Source organism: Tachypleus tridentatus, chromosome 13 (assembly GCF_004210375.1).
Source record: "Tachypleus tridentatus isolate NWPU-2018 chromosome 13, ASM421037v1, whole genome shotgun sequence".
Lineage (NCBI taxonomy): Eukaryota > Metazoa > Arthropoda > Merostomata > Xiphosura > Limulidae > Tachypleus > Tachypleus tridentatus.
In genome coordinates, this window is record NC_134837.1 from 136,505,125 (window position 1) to 136,526,684 (window position 21,560).

At 35.8% G+C, this 21,560-nt stretch overlaps 1 protein-coding gene across 2 annotated transcripts in view; it reads right to left on the reverse strand.

Moving 5' to 3' along the window:
* Positions 1-21,560, reverse strand: part of LOC143239524 (A disintegrin and metalloproteinase with thrombospondin motifs 20-like) — a 102,913-nt gene that overhangs the window by 16,074 nt on the left and 65,279 nt on the right. The window contains exons 23-30 of one of the 2 annotated variants that reach the window (XM_076480678.1): positions 18,275-18,502; positions 17,792-17,953; positions 11,458-11,643; positions 6,086-6,250; positions 5,731-5,898; positions 5,112-5,276; positions 2,335-2,502; positions 1,074-1,247 (exon numbers count right to left, since the gene is read on the reverse strand). In XM_076480678.1, the coding sequence (XP_076336793.1) occupies positions 1,074-1,247; positions 2,335-2,502; positions 5,112-5,276; positions 5,731-5,898; positions 6,086-6,250; positions 11,458-11,643; positions 17,792-17,953; positions 18,275-18,502 (1,416 nt within the window). The remainder of the gene's footprint in view (positions 1-1,073; positions 1,248-2,334; positions 2,503-5,111; positions 5,277-5,730; positions 5,899-6,085; positions 6,251-11,457; positions 11,644-17,791; positions 17,954-18,274; positions 18,503-21,560) is intronic. The other variant, XM_076480679.1, reaches the window with a different exon arrangement.

The window sequence follows — 21,560 nt, forward strand, 5'->3', positions numbered from 1 at the left end:
ACAACACAGATAGCCCATTGTGCTACTTTGTACTTAACAAGAAACCATTTTAACCATCTGGATAACAAACATAACTTCGTACGGTTTGTTTGTTTTGGAATTTGCACAAAGCTACTCGAGGGCTATCTGTGCTAGCCGTCCCTAATTTAGCAGTGTAAGACTAGAGGGAAGGCAGCTAGTCATCACCACCCACCTTCAACTCTTGGGCAACTCTTACCAACGAATAGTGGGATTGACTGTAACATTATAATGCCTCCACGGCTGAAAGGACGAGCATGTTTGGCGCCACCGGGATGCGAACCCGCGACCCTCAGATTACGAGTCGCACGCCTTAACACGCTTGGCTATGCCGGGCCAACTTCGTACGGAGATTTATAAGTAGTAATGAGAAACGGTTTAAGGTCAAAAATAGAAGAGCAGGTTACTAAAAGGGTGTTGTTGATATAAATTTTTTATCTCTGTAATTATATATTCCCTCATATATTTCTAATAAGACTGGTCTAATGTTTTCCGAACCTTCTTGCAAAGCTACACAACAGACTATTTGCTGATAAGTCTCTGGTATTAGACTCGCATACAAATTATGGAAAGGCTGCTATTCAACACTTCCAGCCAATGGTTACTTTTGTTTGACTGACGTCTAAAGATCGTTTTATTCTCACTGCAAACCCGCTAAGGGCCGTTGCCTCAAACACTATTTTCGTTAATAAACTTATCTTAATTTGGCAAGTGTTTCACGTTATTTATTTTCTTCCACATTTCTGACTTTTCTCGTCCACATAGTTTTTATATTATAAGAACCCACAGTTGAATCTGATCGTTACTCGTACTGCTCAACCCACGGCATTAAAGTGTGCGAGAGAGGTTGTCGTGAACCACGAATTTTGGGGTTGATATTCCGGGCACATTAATAAATAAGTAATCCCTGAAGTAATTGGAATTTGTTATGTTTACTATTTCATTTAAATGAGTACATCTGAAAACGAAAACTTTAGGACGCGATAAATCAATCTATTAAATTTTCAAATAACAACCAAATATAATGTGTTTAGTAACTATTGTTTTTTCCTGACCTGGGTCCATTCATCAGGAACCCACGAGAGCGGACAGGCTGGAATCCTCTTACATCTACGTACGGTTTTAGGTTTCCGTTTCGGTCCACACAACTTATCGGCCACTGCGCCACCTTTGCTGTCTATGCAGCTGACGAATCGTTGTCGGCGGCCTCTTCCACACGTCACACTACACTATAATTTGGATAAATAACTAAATTTGTTTAAAGCTTTCTTTACCGAAGCCGGATAAGTTTAAAACGTTCGAACATTTTTTGTCTGAAGGAACTCTACCCGAACTTTTACCATGAGTGTCGGTCCCCTTCAGTAATAAATTAAAAACAATTTTTTACTGTTCACTAAAACTTAAACATGTGAGAGTAAACAAGATTGTTAGGACCTAAAGAAAGGCCACAGTTTTAACCGAACGGCTGTTTCACCCCTGAAGTTTCATCTGATGGAGCTTCAAGTAATTTCATCAGATAAATTATTTTTGGAAAACCATCACTACTTTTATATTTAATACTTTATAAAAAATGTTTAAAATACTCTAGTCAACACTACAAGATATCACTACCACACAATCATCAGTTCATATTAACACTCATCAGGTGGTACAACTTTAAGCAACAATTTGGACCGTCTAGATATAATTGTAAAAACAAAGTAAAGAAAGCTATGACGTTTAACTTTTACTTCATCATATTTTATGTTACATACTCTCAGAAATGATTAAAAATGCCATGATGTCACTTTTAGCGATTTAATCTTGAAAATAATACAAACGCTGTAACGTTATTTTTGACTGTAATCTTAAAGAAGTGCTGTGACGTCACTTTTAACTATGTAATTACTAGTTGTTGCTAACACTACAACGTCATTTTTATGCAACTTTTTCGATACATCCTGTAAACTTCTAAATCTTCAAATTTTAACTTAAACGTCACACCGACATCACGAGATGCCTTTTCTTTTTCGACCAAAAAACAGAGATGTTTATCAGAAGTAATATACAATTAGAGCATCAAACATTTTGTCACAAAATACCATCAACTGTATAGAACATTAGTCAAGGGAGTAATAACGTTTGGTTATGAAACCAGGTACTTATACCCCTGTGAAGTAACTATAAATCCAAAGGGCAACACTGGGAGCAACAGTAAAAATAGCGGCAATTAACAATTACGTTATAAAATGGGACAAAAATCTAACAAATCTTAAATTAACAGATTTGGGAAGGTTTAATTATGAAAACACAACAAACTAAACTTGGGCCTCTTACTTTGCTCCATATTCCTTTTTTCCACCGAAACACACACGCTTTTTCAAAGCATAGACGGGTTTCAGGTTCCGGTTTCTCTTCCTCACAATGAAAATCACTAATCGTTCCGTTACCGTAGAAACAACGTGAATGACGGATCTGTTTACCTTGGCCGCAAACAGAAGAACACTAGAAAAAAAATAGTACGTTGTTAAGATAACTTTTAACACAGTCATTAACTTTTTGTACAATCAAAATCGATAATCGAACCCCGAACCAATTGCCCATCCACATTTGGTCTGCAGGAAAGACCGGATTTTATATAACCAACAGTAAGTTCTGCCTATTAACCACAAAGGAAAATTTTGGTAGTAAACATGTAGAAGTTTCTACTGCTAGGTTAAAAGACTACCCTCCCCAAAATATCACCTTGTAGTATTTATAACATCAAAAATTCTATGCGAATCCAATTACGTATGGCATTTGTGTATACTAATAAAAATATGAAATATATCTTCAAATACTACAACAGGTAGGCGGCCCCCAGTGGGCAACGGTAAATTTACAAGCTTACAACACTAAAATTGGGAGTTTGATTCGTCGCAGGTGAGCTAAAGTTTAGATTGTCCAATATGTTTGTCATAAAACAAACACTATGGGCACCAACTTCTGATAAACATTCATGCCATCATATTAATGGAAATTGTTGGTTAGATGAAATCGATAAAATTTTGTCATAACTGAAAATATTACTATCCAGATACTAAGATCGTTTGTTAAAATTTATATTTGATATTCATCAAAGCGTTCATACAACTCCAAATCTTTACACAGCATTATGTTTAAGCCTAAACATATTCATCTTGTCTCATTTCTTTTCCCCTTCAATTGAGGAACGGCCGTCTCTTGGCCTTTTTCCATTCAAATCTAACGTTCACTACAATGAGGACTATTTAACCATTGTCATCTTTGATACTCCTCTTACATCTCCTCTTCGATTTTTTTGTCCACCACCTGTCTTTCACCTTCTTTCTAGATGCTCATTACACCAAATCATTCCTACCCATCTTTTACACATAACCATACCGCCTGAATCGTACTTCCTGCATCTTGTTACTGATGTTATACAAACTTCACCTTTCTGGGCATAACTTATGATTTCTCAAAGTCACGCCTCTAATGCATCTCAACCATCTCATTTCTGTCACTTCCATTCTATTCTGATAATAGTGCCTCGTTGCCAAAGTCTCTGCATCAAAAAGCAGGTCGGCCTGACCACTGTAACTGACTTATCCATGTTTTGGCAATCACATATTCACAAGACACAATCAATCTTGTGTCTATCGCACGGTTAAAACTTTATATTTACAAAAGAGGGTGCTGCTAAGACGAACTCCACATGAATCTTAATATACTAGTTTAACTCAATACCGTCAATGTTTAATTAAGTAGTATATGTTCATTGAGACACTTTCGTATCTTCTAGTCTAAATACTTTCACTCTAAGAGTTGTTTGCAATATCATCTTAAATTCCGAAGAAATGTTTTCACATTTGAAAATCACGCCAGGGTGAGGACATAAAACACACCGGTATTAACCACAAAATAATCAATATTTTTATTGTTTTTTTTTCAGAATTTGTAGAATTGGAGGGATTTTGATATTTTGGCAATTAATTTAGAATAAAACTAAAATGCCTTTACTATACATATAACAAGTCTAAAACTTTCTATTTCAACCAACGTTTCGACATTGTGGTTTCATTAGGGATAGTATCACAGGGACCATTTTTTTTAGTACCGTTCACTATCGGTAGGAATCCACGTACAGCATATTGGAGAATTATGTTCTTTTCTGTATCAATGCAAAAAACTAACTAAAAAGCGTGAAATCACTAATTTTTGATGTAAAGTACAAAATGGACCCAGTACCAACAAGCAAGATTAATTGTAACAATGGTACTTCTTGTTTATGGTGTTTGTTTGTTTTCTTGTAAGATTCGTGGTATTAAGTACCATCTAAATAATAAATCCATGGACCCACAAGCAATTTGGTCTATAAATAACTAAAAAAAAGTGCTTAAAAACCAGTAAGGTCATATAAACCCCAATGTTATTTCTATAGTTAAATGTTGGAAACACTAGACAATGACCAGATAAGATGGATGATTCGATCAGCTAAATAATTAAGATTTTGGACATACCGCTGTTGTCAATTAAAGGTATTATATCGAATGACAGAGTGGGTCTGAAATTTATTTATTATTACTTTAAACAATTTGTCTGGCTACATAATTCATACTAAAAAATAGAAGCATCCATGCTGCATATTCTTGAAATACCTATATAAGATTAGTGTGTAAATACAAGAAATCTGCAAACATAATATGCATAATATACTCTCCACCAATATATGAAATTTGATCTTATTATTCTGACTTGTCCTTCTCTTAATGATTGGGATTCCCATGTATTTTTTTTAATAAGAAAAGCCAGTATTTTATTTTTGGTGAAACACAATAGAAAAAACAAGAACTAAATAATCATTAGAACTATAACAAAGTTCATTATAAGAAATATCACAGATTTTCTACTTGGTTTATGAAACCAAATTTTTCACCATTTCTGACAGAATTCAGGATATGAAGAATCTGGACATACTACCTTAACCATAAAAGATGAAGTAGTATATGTTTGTTTCCTCTTCATGGTGTCAGTTATTAACAATTTATAGATTTAAATTAAATCACACAACTGTAATAAACACGTTAATAAAGAATTACAATTTAACATCTTACCCGTGACCACTCAGTCCAAACCCAATATGCACAATCAGGCTGTCTGCAGTCCCTCACATCTACTGGTGGGTGGTCCTCACAAAGATCTTCAAAAACAACGTTTTGGGATTCATCAAGACACACTACTTCTCTGTGTTGGGTCCCTTGGCCACAAGATACCAAACACTAGAAAAACAACTAGATTATCATTGTGTTGTGTCCCTCAATCACAAGACACTGAACACAAGAAAAACAACTAGATTATCACTATTATGTCTCAAGAAACCAAACACTAAAAAACCAAAATCAAGTAAACTAGATTATTACTGTATTGTGTTCATTGACCATAAGATAGGGGGAGTTTCGAAAATATCATTTTGAGTCAACTTGCACAGTGGGCCAATACTTGGTGTGTTTGAAATTTAAGTTGAGTGAACCTATACATATTTTGTTTTTTTAGCTTTAGCTTGAGTTAATATGCACAGCAGTTCTGCACATGGTTTGTTTAATTATAATGAGGCATTAAACTAATAATAAAAACTGTATCTATGTGTCTGTCTTATACTAGTAAAAGCGAATGTTCAGATTGCCTTACTCCTACAAGTTTTAGTATTTTTCTATCAGACTAACTGTTCCTTACCTGGGTCCATTCTCGTGCTGACCACTGATAGTTACACGGTCTGAGAGAACAACTTTGTGTTTGTGTTCTTGGCATCTCTCCTTCACATCTAGAGCTGTCCACTATGATGCTGTCCTCTTTACAATGTGGATGTCTGGACTGTATACCTTGTCCACATCTGACAGAACACTAGAAAGTAACACATTATTTTAATTTTTCCAACTATTATGAGACGATTACATCAGTTGGGTAAAATCACAACTAGGCTCAAACTCTCATCCACACTTACCGCATCAAAGCAGTAAGATGAAGTAATATATGACAGTTAGTTATTACCATCTATGTAATTCAATGATTTATTAAACAAGACTCGTACCACAGTCCATTCTGACCACATCCATTCTGGACAAGAAGATTGAACGCATTCTTTTGTGTTCTCTGGAACTGGTCCATCACACTTCTCAACAGACACAGATCGCTCCTGTCCGTCAATGCATCGTAGTTGTCGCCTTTCAATACCTTTCCCACACGTAACAGAGCACTGGACAGAGTTATGCAGTTTTTAGAAATCTCTTAGTAAAAACAATTCTATGCATTATAGAAACACAGTCTTACTAATTAAAAACAGAAACTGTATTTTACAAGAAAATGTTTATTTGTTTTTTAATTTCGCGCAAAGCTACGCGAAGGCTATCTGCGCTAACTGTCCTTAATTTAGTAGTATAAGACTAGGGGAAGGCAGCTAATCATCACCACCCACCGCCGACTCTTGGGCTACTCTTTTATCAACGAATAGTGGGATTGACGGTCACATTATAACGCCCCCACGGTTGAAAAGGCGAGCATGTTTAGTGCGACGGAGATGCGAACTCGCGACCCTCAGATTACGAGTTGCACGCCTTAACCCACCTGGCCATGCCAACAAGAAAATGACTAATACTACTTTCTGGTGGTTCTTCAAAATTGAGTCTTATGGTAAAATCAGTTGTTACTTATTATTTCTCAAACTTTCATCATTATTTTCAGCAGAAAGGGTTTACTGGCATTTTTCTTCAAACCTCTATTTTTTATTGCAAAAACAGCTTTCTACAGAACTCTAACGGACCTTATGTAAATGAAGTTCTTCCCTAGTTTTTAAAAGTAGGCTAGCCATTACAAAAGATGGACCCACAGCAGGAGAAAGGAAATCATCCAAGAGTAAATGTGTAATGAAAAATAAAAAAAGCTTTTATTTTAAATATATCAAAATACGGAATTGTGAGTACAAAGTTACGTTTCATAAAATAAGTAGAACATTCAACGTTTAATAATGCACAATAACTTATCGAGCAAGTTAAAAATAAAATATACAATTACAAACTTTACACGTGTTACATCCACCACTATACTGGTACAGGTATGTAGAAGACACGATTGCGGGATTCACATCTACAGAACACACACTTGATATTTTGAATCACATTAACGTTATACATCCCAACATCAATTTCACATGTAAACAAGAAGGAAGCAATCAAATATCATTTCTTAACCTCAAAATTACAAGAACAGATACACAATTTAAAACAGAAATCCACCGAAAAATCACCCATACTGGACTATACATTCCTTGGGACTCAAAACATGAAACAAAACAAAAACTCAATATACTAAGAAACCAAATAAACACAGCCATAAAACTATGCTCACCAGATAAAATTAACGATGAATTAGACAAAATAAAACAATACTTCATCAACATCAATAAGTTTCCTCCACAAACCGTAGAAAACATTATACGCACACACCTAGACATAAAGCAAAATCAATCAACAAAAGTAAATATATCTCACGATTCAAAAAATCACGAAACCATATACTGCTGCATACCATATATTCCCGACATCAGCAGACAAATAACCAACATTTGGTAAAAACTAGTAACAAAATATGACATTCCAGTTAATACTAAATTTATTCAAAAACCAGGCACAAAACTAAGGTCTATACTATGTAAAAACTACACTGACAAACACCACACCAACATTATTTATAAAATACGATGTGACAACTGCTACGACTTCTATATTAGAGAAACAGGTAGAAAATTGGAAACCAGATTCAAAGAACACGAAAAGTCACCTTCACACATTTTCGAACACTGTAAATCAAATAAATACAACATAACCATAGAAAACACCCAAATACTAAAGAAACAAACATAAACAAAAGCAAAATTAAAGCCTTACTTATATAACAACTTAAGCCTAAAATAAACCAATACAAAGGAACACTTTTATACCTATATTAACAAATATAATCAAACATCTAAGCACGCCCTCTACATTCCTACACTCAGTTACACAACCCCTTTAAACATGTGGTCAGCTATCGGTCAGTTACCTTTCTTTGTGAACCTGACGATGACCGAAGAAGGTCGAAACGTTGTTCGCTCCTCTACATAAAAATTTTCTCAAACCAAACCAGCCCTTTTTCCATATATATGTAAGGGATATAATTACATAGTTTTTAACTGAATACGTTACTTATGACTAATACAATAAACTATTGTGCATTTTTAAACGTTGAATATTTTTACTTATTTTACGAAATATACGTATAATAATGGTCACTAACCGTCTCTAATTAGAAGTAACAGACTAGGGAGAAGGCATTTAGTCAACACTACCCACCATCAACTCTTAGGATGGTCTTTAACAACAAATAATGGGACTGGCTGTCACATTCTAACGCCCACATTACTGAAGGGGCGAGCATGTTCGGTAGCGGAATTTAACCCCTTAATCCAGAGACTGCGAGCCAACCACCCCAACCACAAGATGTCAGACAGATAAAAATAATGAATGTTCCAGTCTAAATTCAGAAGTAAGGCCTACATTGATATCGGGCCAATCATACTGCTAACTTCTGTTTTGTTTGTTTTGGAATTTCGCACAAAGCTACTCGAGGGCTATCTGTGCTAGCCGTCCCTAATTTAGCAGTGTAAGACTAGAGGGAAAGCAGCTAGTCATCACCACCCACCGCCAACTCTAGGGCTACTCTTTTACCAAAGAATAGTGGGATTGACCGTGACATTATAACGCCCCCACGGCTGGGAGGGCGAGCATGTTTGGCGCGACTCGGGCGCGAACCCGCGACCCTCAGATTACGAAGCGCACGCCTTAACGCGCTAGGCCATGCCGGGCCCCTGCTAACTTCTCTACTAAGGTTAAAATGAGTCGCGTGATGGCCTCTTGTTGATGAATATCGTTTATTTTCCAACTGTTATCGGACTTGGATTGCAACTTGCGACGTTTAGTGACACAAGATGGCGTGCGTGCCGGCTTCAACGTCTTTAGTTAAAATAGTAATATGTTGTAAGCTAGGAGTTCTACGCTCACAAAAGTTTGGCAGCTATATTCACGTCTTAACTAATCATGTGACACGAAGAAAATTAACACATAACAAATCATCCAGATATCTAACACCTTTATTTGACACAGATTGTCAGTTTCAGTTTAAACTTGAAGCTATACAATTGCTATTAACATTGCAGAGACATTATAAGTATGGTGTTACGCATAACATTTGTACCCAAATTGTGTTAGTAAAATAAATTTTGCAAGGCCATTTAAAGCGTATTTGAAAAATATTAGACCAGCACATCAGTACATGTAATTTACGACGCAAACAAAATTACTCGTGCCAATTCAGTTGCCCAAACAACTAAACCGAGCTAAGCCAGTTCAGAAAATACGTTACTGAAACATCTGTTTCACAACAATAAAATGAAATTTCTTATAACATTTTCAAACGTAGTGAACGGCCTTCAGACTGACGTAAGCAACAAGTATTCACAGAAGGTTTTCTTAATTTCCAAACTGGGGTTCAGAACAGTAGATTATAAATTTTGTTATGATAAACCAATGTTAAGTTTATTGTTTGCCTCTTTAAGAGCATGATCAATATAAACCTTAACTTTGACAGAAGTGTCTCCTCACTTACCACTTGGGTCCTGCATGGCTAGATGGTTAGATTCGTAATCTGAGGGTTACGGGTTCGAATCCCCGTCATCCCAAACATGCTCGTTCTTTCAATCGTGGGGCATTATTGTTACGGTCAATTTCACTATTTGTTGGTAAACAAGTAGCCCAGGAGTTGGCGGTGGGTAATGCTAACAAGCTGCCTTCCCTCTAGTCTTACACTGTTAAATTAGGGACGGCTAGCACAGATAGTCCTCGAGTAGCTTTGCGCGAAATTCAAAACAAACACTTACCCTTACCTGAAAGTTAAGATCAAAATGTTGATTTATGAGAATGTGACCTCGCTGGATCTGTACGTTAAATCAGAATGCACTGTTCTTTTAACAGTTATAACTTGTTAACGTAACTCTTAAACCCAATACTCTATGTAAAATAATTAAATAATGTTTTATTACGGAATTGTTGTATCTTAGAAGAAAAAATATCATAGTGCAGATCATGTGAAACGAAAATTTAATGTAGAAGCTTGCTTTTCTTTTTTTAACAAACATTTATTCGGACATTCAAATATGTTGACTTTCGCACTTCACTTGCATAGCGTTATTATTAATTGTTCAATGACAGGTGTTTAATTCATGTTTTAACAGGGTGTTATTGGAAGCAGTTGTAATGAGGAAGTGTTTTTCAACATAGATGTCGGCACTTCTGAAGTGCTGTGACGACGTGGGTACACTTCTCTTACACCAGTCAGTACTTCAGTTGAGCTGGTTAGAGCCTTAGTTTCTCAGTCCAGGTTGTGACATCCTTTGGAAGATTACAAGTTAGCGAGTAAATCATTAAAATATAAATTTGGTGTAAGAGGCTAAAATGAGAAATGCCATAACCTGATGGTTAAGATGAGAATAGCAGTATTCTGACCTGGTAGTTTTAGTGTTTAAAGTGAGAATAGTACCTTGATCTGGTTGTGTAAATAGTTAAAATGAGAGGAGTAGTGCCTTGACCTAATGGTCTAAGTTGTTATAAGAAAAGTAGTAGTACCTTGACCTGTTAGTCCATGTGCTTCAATTGAGAAGAGTAGTATCTGACCTGTTGGTCCATATGGTTAAAATGAGAGTAGTATCTTGACCTGATGGTCTACATATTTTTGGTGAGAAAAATAACATCGTAACCTGAGTGGTCTAGGCAAGAAAAGTACCAACATATCATGGGCTAGGTAGTTAAAATAAAAAGGCTAGTATCTTGACCTGATATTCTACGTGGTGAAAGTGAGAATAGTATTTTGACCTGGTGGTTTAGTTAGTTAAATGGAGAAGTATAGTCTGGTGGGTAAGGTGGTTAAAACACATATTACAAGGATAATTCGTGAATCAATACTGTGATATAGTTCAGCTGGAAATTTTGTTTGTTATTAAGGGCTGAGCTGTCTGTTTTTGCTGTACGTACCGACCAAATAAATCCCTGAATTTTAATATTGTGAGCCCTTTCTTACACCTACCACTTCTAAAGGTTTCGAATTGCAGGTAAGGTTTAGGAACACAATAATAATAAATGGTAAAATATCTTTTTTTAAGTTACGATCTGTTTGTTTCCCAAGGAAGAACACGAAAATTACATTTCACAAACTGATCCTACTAGGTTATCGAGAAATGATTAAACTAAAGCAACAGGTTTGTATAATACCTGTCATAAAAGTGGCAGAATGTTACACATAATATGCAACAACGAAATGTTTACACAACACTGAAACGGATGATCTTCACTTGTGACACTAACATATCAAACATACCGAACTCCAAGGGCCAAGATACCAACGATAGCCAATAAAAGAAGGTGGGCAATCTTCAGTGTTACATTCTTTAGTTTCGAAAGGTCTGCTGTAGACATCGCATTTGTAATCTGGCACGACTTTTCCTCTCTCGTCCCGACACGCCACCTGTCGTGTTTGAAAACCTCGACCGCAGGATTTATTGCACTGCAAGAACAGAGAAACTAGAATTAATACAATGTGACAAGGTAAGTGAAAAATAAATTCAGTAAAACTTAAGACATCTTTGACTTCAGTGGCAAAATTCTATCTTATTTTGTGCTATTATTAAAGAATTTGGGAGATCCGTGCACTATAGAAAATTAACCTGTAGTTCCTTGGACTATACGCAGCATGCCATACATACAGATTGTAAATATCAGTTACCCATATTATTATTCTTAATAAGACTTAAATCTTAAATCTCTCAGTAGAAAAATTTCACGACCACAGATAAAGTTTTTACGGTGAAACTTTAATGTAGAATATAATTAATTAATAATCCCTTGTACTCTGCCTCGTTGAACTAATACACATATATATAGACTGTGGTCATTATAAAACATCAATAAGCAAATGACTTGTGTGTATTATTAATTTAGGCATGTCGTGATTTTCATATACGCCTATTTTTGGAACCTGACAGCTCACTGAGTTGGGAGGCATTGTGTGAGTGCACGTCAGTTATGACGGGCCTAGTCACATACATAAAGGCCCGGCATAGCCAGGTAGTTAAGGTACTCGACTCGTGATCCGAGAGTCGCGGATTCGAATCCCTGTCACACCAAATATGCTCGCCCTTTCTGCCGTGGGAGCATTATAATGTGACAGTCAAACCCACTATTCGTTGGTAAAAGAGTACCCCAAGAGTTGGCGGTGGGTGGTGATGACTAGCTGCCCTCCCCTCTAGTTTGACATTGCTAAATTAGGGACGGCTAGCGCAGATAGCTCTCGTGTAGCTTTGCATGAAATTCAAAACAAACCAAATCACATGCATAAACCAAACTATTTAACGGAGACAGTGCTTGTCTAAAAATGGTAATCACGATTTGTTGAGAGAAGAATAAACTGAATCTGCCTTTAACACTCATGTCAGAAATGATTTTAAAATCGAACGATTCGGCCATGGTTCTACAACAGGTACGGCTTACTGGTAACAGAGGTAGGGCGCTATAGGCCATAGGTCTACAACAGGTACGACTTACTGATAACAAAAGCAGGGCGCTATAGGCCATAGGTCTACAACAGGTACGACTTACTGATAACAAAAGCAGGGCGCTATAGGCCATAGGTCTACAACAGGTACGACTTACTGTAACAAAGACAGGAGCACTTTAGTATTTATTACAGATTTATCAGAAAAGTGTCATAGTGTTCGTGTTTCATATTCTAATACCATGGTTTGTTTGCTAAACTACAAAAGGGGCAATATAGGGTAGCCGTCCCCAGTTTTTAAACTGAGAGTTCAGAATAAGAGTTAACCAACGCATGGCCTACTTTAATAAAATAACAAGATTTGACTGTTATTCTTATAATGCAACTATGGCCTCAAAATGCAGTGCAATTTTGCAGCAAAGAGACAAGAGCCATGGATCCAAAGTCCAGTAACCACTAGTTATGCCCACTTCTAGAAGTTATGGGAAAAAATTCCCTTTCTCACTAAAATAGCAAGAGAGTTGTTGAATGAGCTGGTTATTACTGTTGTACCAAAAGAGTTGTTGAATGAGCTGGTTATTACTGTTGTACCAAAAGAGTTGTTGAATGAGCTGGTTATTACTGTTGTACCAAAAGAGTTGTTGAATGAGCTGGTTATTACTGTTGTACCAAAAGAGTTGTTGAATGAGCTGGTTATTACTGTTGTACCAAAAGAGTTGTTGAATGAGCTGGTTATTACTGTTGTACCAAAAGAGTTGTTGAATGAGCTGGTTATTACTGTTGTACCAAAAGAGTTGTTGAATGAGCTGGTTATTACTGTTGTACCAAAAGAGTTGTTGAATGAGCTGGTTATTACTGTTGTACCAAAAGAGTTGTTGAATGAGCTGGATATTACTGTTGTACCAAAAGAGTTGTTGAATGAGCTGGATATTACTGTTGTACCAAAAGAGTTGTTGAATGAGCTGGATATTACTGTTGTACCAAAAGAGTTGTTGAATGAGCTGGATATTACTGTTGTACCAAAAGAGTTGTTGAATGAGCTGGATATTACTGTTGTACCAAAAGAGTTGTTGAATGAGCTGGATATTACTGTTGTACCAAAAGAGTTGTTGAATGAGCTGGATATTACTGTTGTACCAAAAGAGTTGTTGAATGAGCTGGATATTACTGTTGTACCAAAAGAGTTGTTGAATGAGCTGGATATTACTGTTGTACCAAAAGAGTTGTTGAATGAGCTGGATATTACTGTTGTACCAAAAGAGTTGTTGAATGAGCTGGTTATTACTGTTGTACCAAAAGAGTTGTTGAATGAGCTGGATATTACTGTTGTACCAAAAGAGTTGTTGAATGAGCTGGATATTACTGTTGTACCAAAAGAGTTGTTGAATGAGCTGGATATTACTGTTGTACCAAAAGAGTTGTTGAATGAGCTGGATATTACTGTTGTACCAAAAGAGTTGTTGAATGAGCTGGATATTACTGTTGTACCAAAAGAGTTGTTGAATGAGCTGGATATTACTGTTGTACCAAAAGAGTTGTTGAATGAGCTGGATATTACTGTTGTACCAAAAGAGTTGTTGAATGAGCTGGATATTACTGTTGTACCAAAAGAGTTGTTGAATGAGCTGGTTATTACTGTTGTACCAAAAGAGTTGTTGAATGAGCTGGATATTACTGTTGTACCAAAAGAGTTGTTGAATGAGCTGGTTATTACTGTTGTACCAAAAGAGTTGTTGAATGAGCTGGTTATTACTGTTGTACCCAAAGAGTTGTTGAATGAGCTGGTTATTACTGTTGTACCCAAAGAGTTGTTGAATGAGCTGGTTATTACTGTTGTACCCAAAGAGTTGTTGAATGAGCTGGTTATTACTGTTGTACCCAAAGAGTTGTTGAATGAGCTGGTTATTACTGTTGTACCCAAAGAGTTGTTGAATGAGCTGGTTATTACTGTTGTACCCAAAGAGTTGTTGAATGAGCTGGTTATTACTGTTGTACCCAAAGAGTTGTTGAATGAGCTGGTTATTACTGTTGTACCAAAAGAGTTGTTGAATGAGCTGGTTATTACTGTTGTACCAAAAGAGTTGTTGAATGAGCTGGTTATTACTGTTGTACCAAAAGAGAGGTTGAATGAGTTGGTTATTACTGTTGTACCAAAAGAGAGGTTGAATGAGTTGGTTATTATTGTTGTACCAAAAGAGTTGTTGAATGAGTTGGTTATTATTGTTGTACCAAAAGAGTTGTTGAATGAGCTGGTTATTACTGTTGTACCAAAAGAGTTGTTGAATGAGCTGGTTATTACTGTTGTACCAAAAGAGTTGTTGAATGAGCTGGTTATTACTGTTGTACCAAAAGAGTTGTTGAATGAGCTGGTTATTACTGTTGTACCAAAAGAGTTGTTGAATGAGCTGGTTATTACTGTTGTACCAAAAGAGTTGTTGAATGAGCTGGTTATTACTGTTGTACCAAAAGAGTTGTTGAATGAGCTGGTTATTACTGTTGTACCAAAAGAGTTGTTGAATGAGCTGGTTATTACTGTTGTACCAAAAGAGTTGTTGAATGAGCTGGTTATTACTGTTGTACCAAAAGAGTTGTTGAATGAGCTGGTTATTACTGTTGTACCAAAGAGTTGTTGAATGAGCTGGTTATTACTGTTGTACCAAAAGAGTTGTTGAATGAGCTGGATATTACTGTTGTACCAAAAGAGTTGTTGAATGAGCTGGATATTACTGTTGTACCAAAAGAGTTGTTGAATGAGCTGGATATTACTGTTGTACCAAAAGAGTTGTTGAATGAGCTGGATATTACTGTTGTACCAAAAGAGTTGTTGAATGAGCTGGATATTACTGTTGTACCAAAAGAGTTGTTGAATGAGCTGGATATTACTGTTGTACCAAAAGAGTTGTTGAATGAGCTGGATATTACTGTTGTACCAAAAGAGTTGTTGAATGAGCTGGATATTACTGTTGTACCAAAAGAGTTGTTGAATGAGCTGGATATTACTGTTGTACCAAAAGAGTTGTTGAATGAGCTGGATATTACTGTTGTACCAAAAGAGTTGTTGAATGAGCTGGATATTACTGTTGTACCAAAAGAGTTGTTGAATGAGCTGGATATTACTGTTGTACCAAAAGAGTTGTTGAATGAGCTGGATATTACTGTTGTACCAAAAGAGTTGTTGAATGAGCTGGATATTACTGTTGTACCAAAAGAGTTGTTGAATGAGCTGGATATTACTGTTGTACCAAAAGAGTTGTTGAATGAGCTGGATATTACTGTTGTACCAAAAGAGTTGTTGAATGAGCTGGATATTACTGTTGTACCAAAAGAGTTGTTGAATGAGCTGGATATTACTGTTGTACCAAAAGAGTTGTTGAATGAGCTGGATATTACTGTTGTACCAAAGAGTTGTTGAATGAGCTGGATATTACTGTTGTACCAAAAGAGTTGTTGAATGAGCTGGATATTACTGTTGTACCAAAAGAGTTGTTGAATGAGCTGGATATTACTGTTGTACCAAAAGAGTTGTTGAATGAGCTGGATATTACTGTTGTACCAAAAGAGTTGTTGAATGAGCTGGATATTACTGTTGTACCAAAAGAGTTGTTGAATGAGCTGGATATTACTGTTGTACCAAAAGAGTTGTTGAATGAGCTGGATATTACTGTTGTACCAAAAGAGTTGTTGAATGAGCTGGATATTACTGTTGTACCAAAAGAGTTGTTGAATGAGCTGGTTATTACTGTTGTACCAAAAGAGTTGTTGAATGAGCTGGATATTACTGTTGTACCAAAAGAGTTGTTGAATGAGCTGGTTATTACTGTTGTACCAAAAGAGTTGTTGAATGAGCTGGTTATTACTGTTGTACCCAAAGAGTTGTTGAATGAGCTGGTTATTACTGTTGTACCCAAAGAGTTGTTGAATGAGCTGGTTATTACTGTTGTACCCAAAGAGTTGTTGAATGAGCTGGTTATTACTGTTGTACCCAAAGAGTTGTTGAATGAGCTGGTTATTACTGTTGTACCCAAAGAGTTGTTGAATGAGCTGGTTATTACTGTTGTACCAAAAGAGTTGTTGAATGAGCTGGTTATTACTGTTGTACCAAAAGAGTTGTTGAATGAGTTGGTTATTACTGTTGTACCAAAAGAGAGGTTGAATGAGTTGGTTATTATTGTTGTACCAAAAGAGAGGTTGAATGAGTTGGTTATTATTGTTGTACCAAAAGAGTTGTTGAATGAGTTGGTTATTATTGTTGTACCAAAAGAGTTGTTGAATGAGTTGGTTATTATTGTTGTACCAAAAGAGTTGTTGAATGAGTTGGTTATTATTGTTGTATCAAAAGAGTTGTTGAATGAGCTGGTTGTTGTTTCAAAATGTTATATTAAATCATCATACTAACCAAGTTTCGTTGTGACGACACATGACTCTCCTGATAACAAGAAAATTCTGATCTGAACCAAAATTAGCTTTGTGAATGGCAGAACAAAACAGACTCAGGATTGTGGTATAGGATGCCACAAAATTACCAGTTAAGTAAATTTTATTTTTCCAGAGAGATCTTTCAAAACAACATAATCCATTTTTCACCGTTGTTAAAACAAAATACTTTTATTATTTTTGTAACACATTTCACACATTTCTTGAGTGCAGAAGAACTTGTATTTCAATAACAAATAAAGCTGAATCAAGCATGGGTACAACTAATTCTGGGGATCTTCTCAAGTTTCATAAGCTGCATGAATTTTGTGATTGGCTGTTTACATTTCTATACCATGATGTCATTCTCCTTTGGTAATGATTTAGTAAACCTGTTAATCTAATTATCTAACAAGGCAGTAAATGAAAACATGGTACATGACATGTGTATTTTTCTAATTTAGGGATTTGAGGGCAGGATTTAAACCATCGATTCTGTATACATGTAAACATACATACACACATATATTAGCTAAACCAAACTAGCATCCTCACATACTTTTTACTCAAGCGTAACAGATATTACCAACACATGATGAATATAAGAACTAAAGCGGCAGTCGAACATTACAAATAACCTCTAAGAATGAGGAGGTTTAATCCACCTACAGGTAATATCATACTAACACAACTTAATTGTTCACAAATCTATGCATATACTATGACACTTTATTAAGAAGTTCATTACCTCTTGCCACTCCCCTGCCGACCACTCGGGACATTTATCCATACTGCACTGTATAGCTTCTACTGGCTTTTTGGCCGATTCACACTGGTCACTCATTTTTCCAAGTTCGTCATAGCATGCCACCTGACGGCGTTGTATTCCACCATTACACGTCCGTGAACACTGGTTTATTGCAGAATATCACATGGTCATTTTCAATAGAGGACTAAATAGCTGGTTAACAAGTACAACAGCCATTAATAACTTCTATGTTAAATGTTAGGTATCACCTCTATTATACTGAGACCCATCATCCTATTGTTAATCTGTTACTTACCAATGCATGGAATAAACCTTCTACTATGTTAGCGTTTATTTTGTTAGTTATCTCTTATAGTTCTTAGCTCTAATATACTGGAGATTGTTTCGTTAGTTCTTAAGGATTTTTTTTTTCAGAATATCAACTCTGCAGAGTTGGAGTTTTATATATTTTGTATTACTTACTGCTCCCCAGGGCCCTGTTCTCCAGAAAAAGCCTTCAACTTTATTGTGATTGATATCTCCAAACCCTCTGAAAACTCCAGGAATCTTGGAGCATTCTGGCAGATTACATATCTTCTCACCTTCTGGACGAGTCGCAGAATCACAGTTATGATCGTAGCCTTGAGTTCCATCCAGTAACATACAGACTACATGCCTCGTCATAATTCCTCGTCCACAAGTTGCCAGGCACTAGGAAGAAATCAGTCTGTATTAAAGGTTACAAAACAAGAACCTTTATGAAGTTACAAATTTTACACACACACACACACACACACACACAGTACTGTACAAAAGTATTAGGGCAAAGTCAAGAATTAGATTTCAGGCTACTTTAAAAAAAGAACAGTGCAAGGTAAATCACAGGTGGAACATTAAAAATTTATTAATCTTCATATTTAGTACAATAGAAACTCAGTGGAAGTGCCTGAGTTCAGTAAACAGTTAATATTTTGCATTTCCCCTTTTACTTTAATAACTGCAGACAGTCTTTCACATATTATTGTAACATATTTGATCGAAGTGTCCTTTGGGATTTTACTAAAAATGTCTCTAATACACTCCCATAAAGTTTCACTGGAAGTAACTTTTGATTTGTCAAGTTTTTGACCTACCAAATCTCACCTACTTGATTGGGTTGAGATTCAGAATCTCTGGGGGCCCATTGCCTCACTTGAATGACTCCAGTAGCTTCTTTCTTAGATAAGTAATTTCTGTATAGGTTGAATGAGTGTTTGGGATCATTACCTTCTTTACCAGTGATACGCAAACTACCGAGTAAACCATGACAGATCAGTATTTGATGGTATTAGCACTGGTCCATTATTCCATCTAATTTATAAATATCTCCTGTTGCCTGAGCAGGAAAAACACCACCAAACTATCACACTGCCTCTCACATGCTTCATAGTAGGTGCTATGCATTGAAGTAAGTATCTTTCATCTTTATTTCACCAGCCACTTTGAAACAAATATTTCAAACTAAGACTCATCCATCCATAACACCGTTTTCCAATAATCAATGGTCCGGTTTTGTATTATTTAGCAAATTTCACTCTCTTGACAATATTTGGAAATTGAAATAAAGGTGTTTTTTTTAATTGCTACATTATCAAATATTCCACTCTCATTGAGTCTTCTTGATACTGCAGATCTGGACACTTTTCTGTTATTTGGTACATGGTCGTTTATTTCATGTTCTAGATCAGTGTCAGTCTTCCTTCTGTCCTGAAGGTTGCATAAATGAAGACAATTACCATTAATATCACCAAGTTTAGGTTTTCTGCCTCTTCTTTCCCTATTTTCAAATTTACCTGTCTTGGTCTCATGATCTAGGTGTACTTGACAGTACTTGAGAAGCATTTGGTCTGCAGAAATTTGTTGGAGAGTCCAACCAGCATCATGTAAAGCTTTCATCTGAACCTTTTACTCTACTGGCAATTCTTTATACTTTTTGGGCCGTGACATGACAAGAAAACTTAACATATAGAGTTAAACACTATTTGTACCAAGGTTTATTTGTGGAGTGCCATTAAACTGATTTCTTATAGCATATATTTATACCATATAGTAACTTCTTGCTAGCTTCTTTCTATATAGTTAAAGGTACTTCACAGGGTACCATGACAATTATTTCAGACCATAAATTAAATCAATGTGTCTATTCAAGCAGAACCCTTGTAGCATATCTTTTGTACAAATATATCGGAATTTTAAAGAATGATAAGTATTTTTGCCCGATTTATTATATTACGTATTACGACTAGAAACAATCTGAAATTGAGTTAAATTCTAATTCCAGTTTAAAAATGAATTAAATGTCGATATGTATCAAATTTATGATACATGTCAACACAAATATATTTTAATATCAAAACAACAATACAGTTTATAATAACAGTTATTACAAATAGTTACTAAAACATGATTTATATATGAAAGATTTACAAATTTACAAACAATACTGAGTCTTCTATCTGGTCTGGAACTAAACATTTTATCAACAGTTCACGATGAGTGAACCAATTCCGAGTTCACTTAAGGGGCAGTTTTCACCGGTGAAGTCATCTAATGTTTTGTCGAAATACTAACGTCGGATGGTAATCCACTGTAGTTAAATGGTTTGTAATGTTCAAAATTTATAAACATTCCTGGCCAAATAGCTGTAGTTTCCCGAATAATAAGAGTTTATCAGTTACAGCGTTCGAGGTTTATAGTAAACTAACTGTAGTAAACCAACTGTATAGAACTGACTCTTGGCGCTTCAATTTATAAACTTGTACCGGGATTCTCGAAACTTTAATTGTCAACAATACTTGAAAATGCACTAGTGGTTTCGTGAAACATTGTTAATACTTACGTTCGAGAATCTTCTACAAATTTAGGGAATAGGCCAGAAATTCGCAATAAAACATTTAACAATTTAAGTTACACGCATTTCTAAATACACATATTTAATTAAAACAAATACCGATATTAAAATAAATATATATTAGTAAATCCGTTCCTATAATCAGTTAGTCCATTGAGCACTCACTTGCATCATCCTGAACAGTCAAATAATATCCACGTATTTACATTTTTACCTTTAGTGTTATTAAATAGTGCTGTTTTGAACCTAAACTTCTTTGTGTGAAAACATTTTTTGTGGAAGAAATACAGAAACCCTGCCCTTATTTCACAGGATTGGGGCATGTCTATGCAAAGTGATTGCCCAATTAAGAAATCTTTTATTGCCTTCTTATTCTCCAGTACCTGAAGTTTAAAGATTACCGGCTCCAAACAAAGTAATAAGAGACTTAGAAGTGATCTAGGTGTTGATCCAGGGGTGGACGAGATTTTCCCTTCATTCCTTTCTTGGTTGCTGTGTTGTTTGTGGAGAGGTTTTGGTCAAGTTGTTTTAGCTGGCTGGTGTTGAGAGAGAGAGAGAGAGAGACGAGAAAAGGAGAGAAGAGTTTGGGAAAAGAATCATAAATATTTTCGCAGGCTATTTCGGAAGATTTTGTCAGACCCAACGAAGCGAACATCAAGTAAGGGAGGGTGACACAGTGCGCATGCCCACACCTGCAGTTGAGCGTTACAACTCAGAGAGGACCGGGTTTTTTGTTTTTTTAATTGTATATACAAGACAACAATATGTAATATCGCAAATAACAAGTTTTTACAAGCAGGGTGAGATATGAAAAGTTTTTACAAAGTATTGTAGCACATAGTAGAACATACAGATTTTATAAGATATGGAGTGACGATG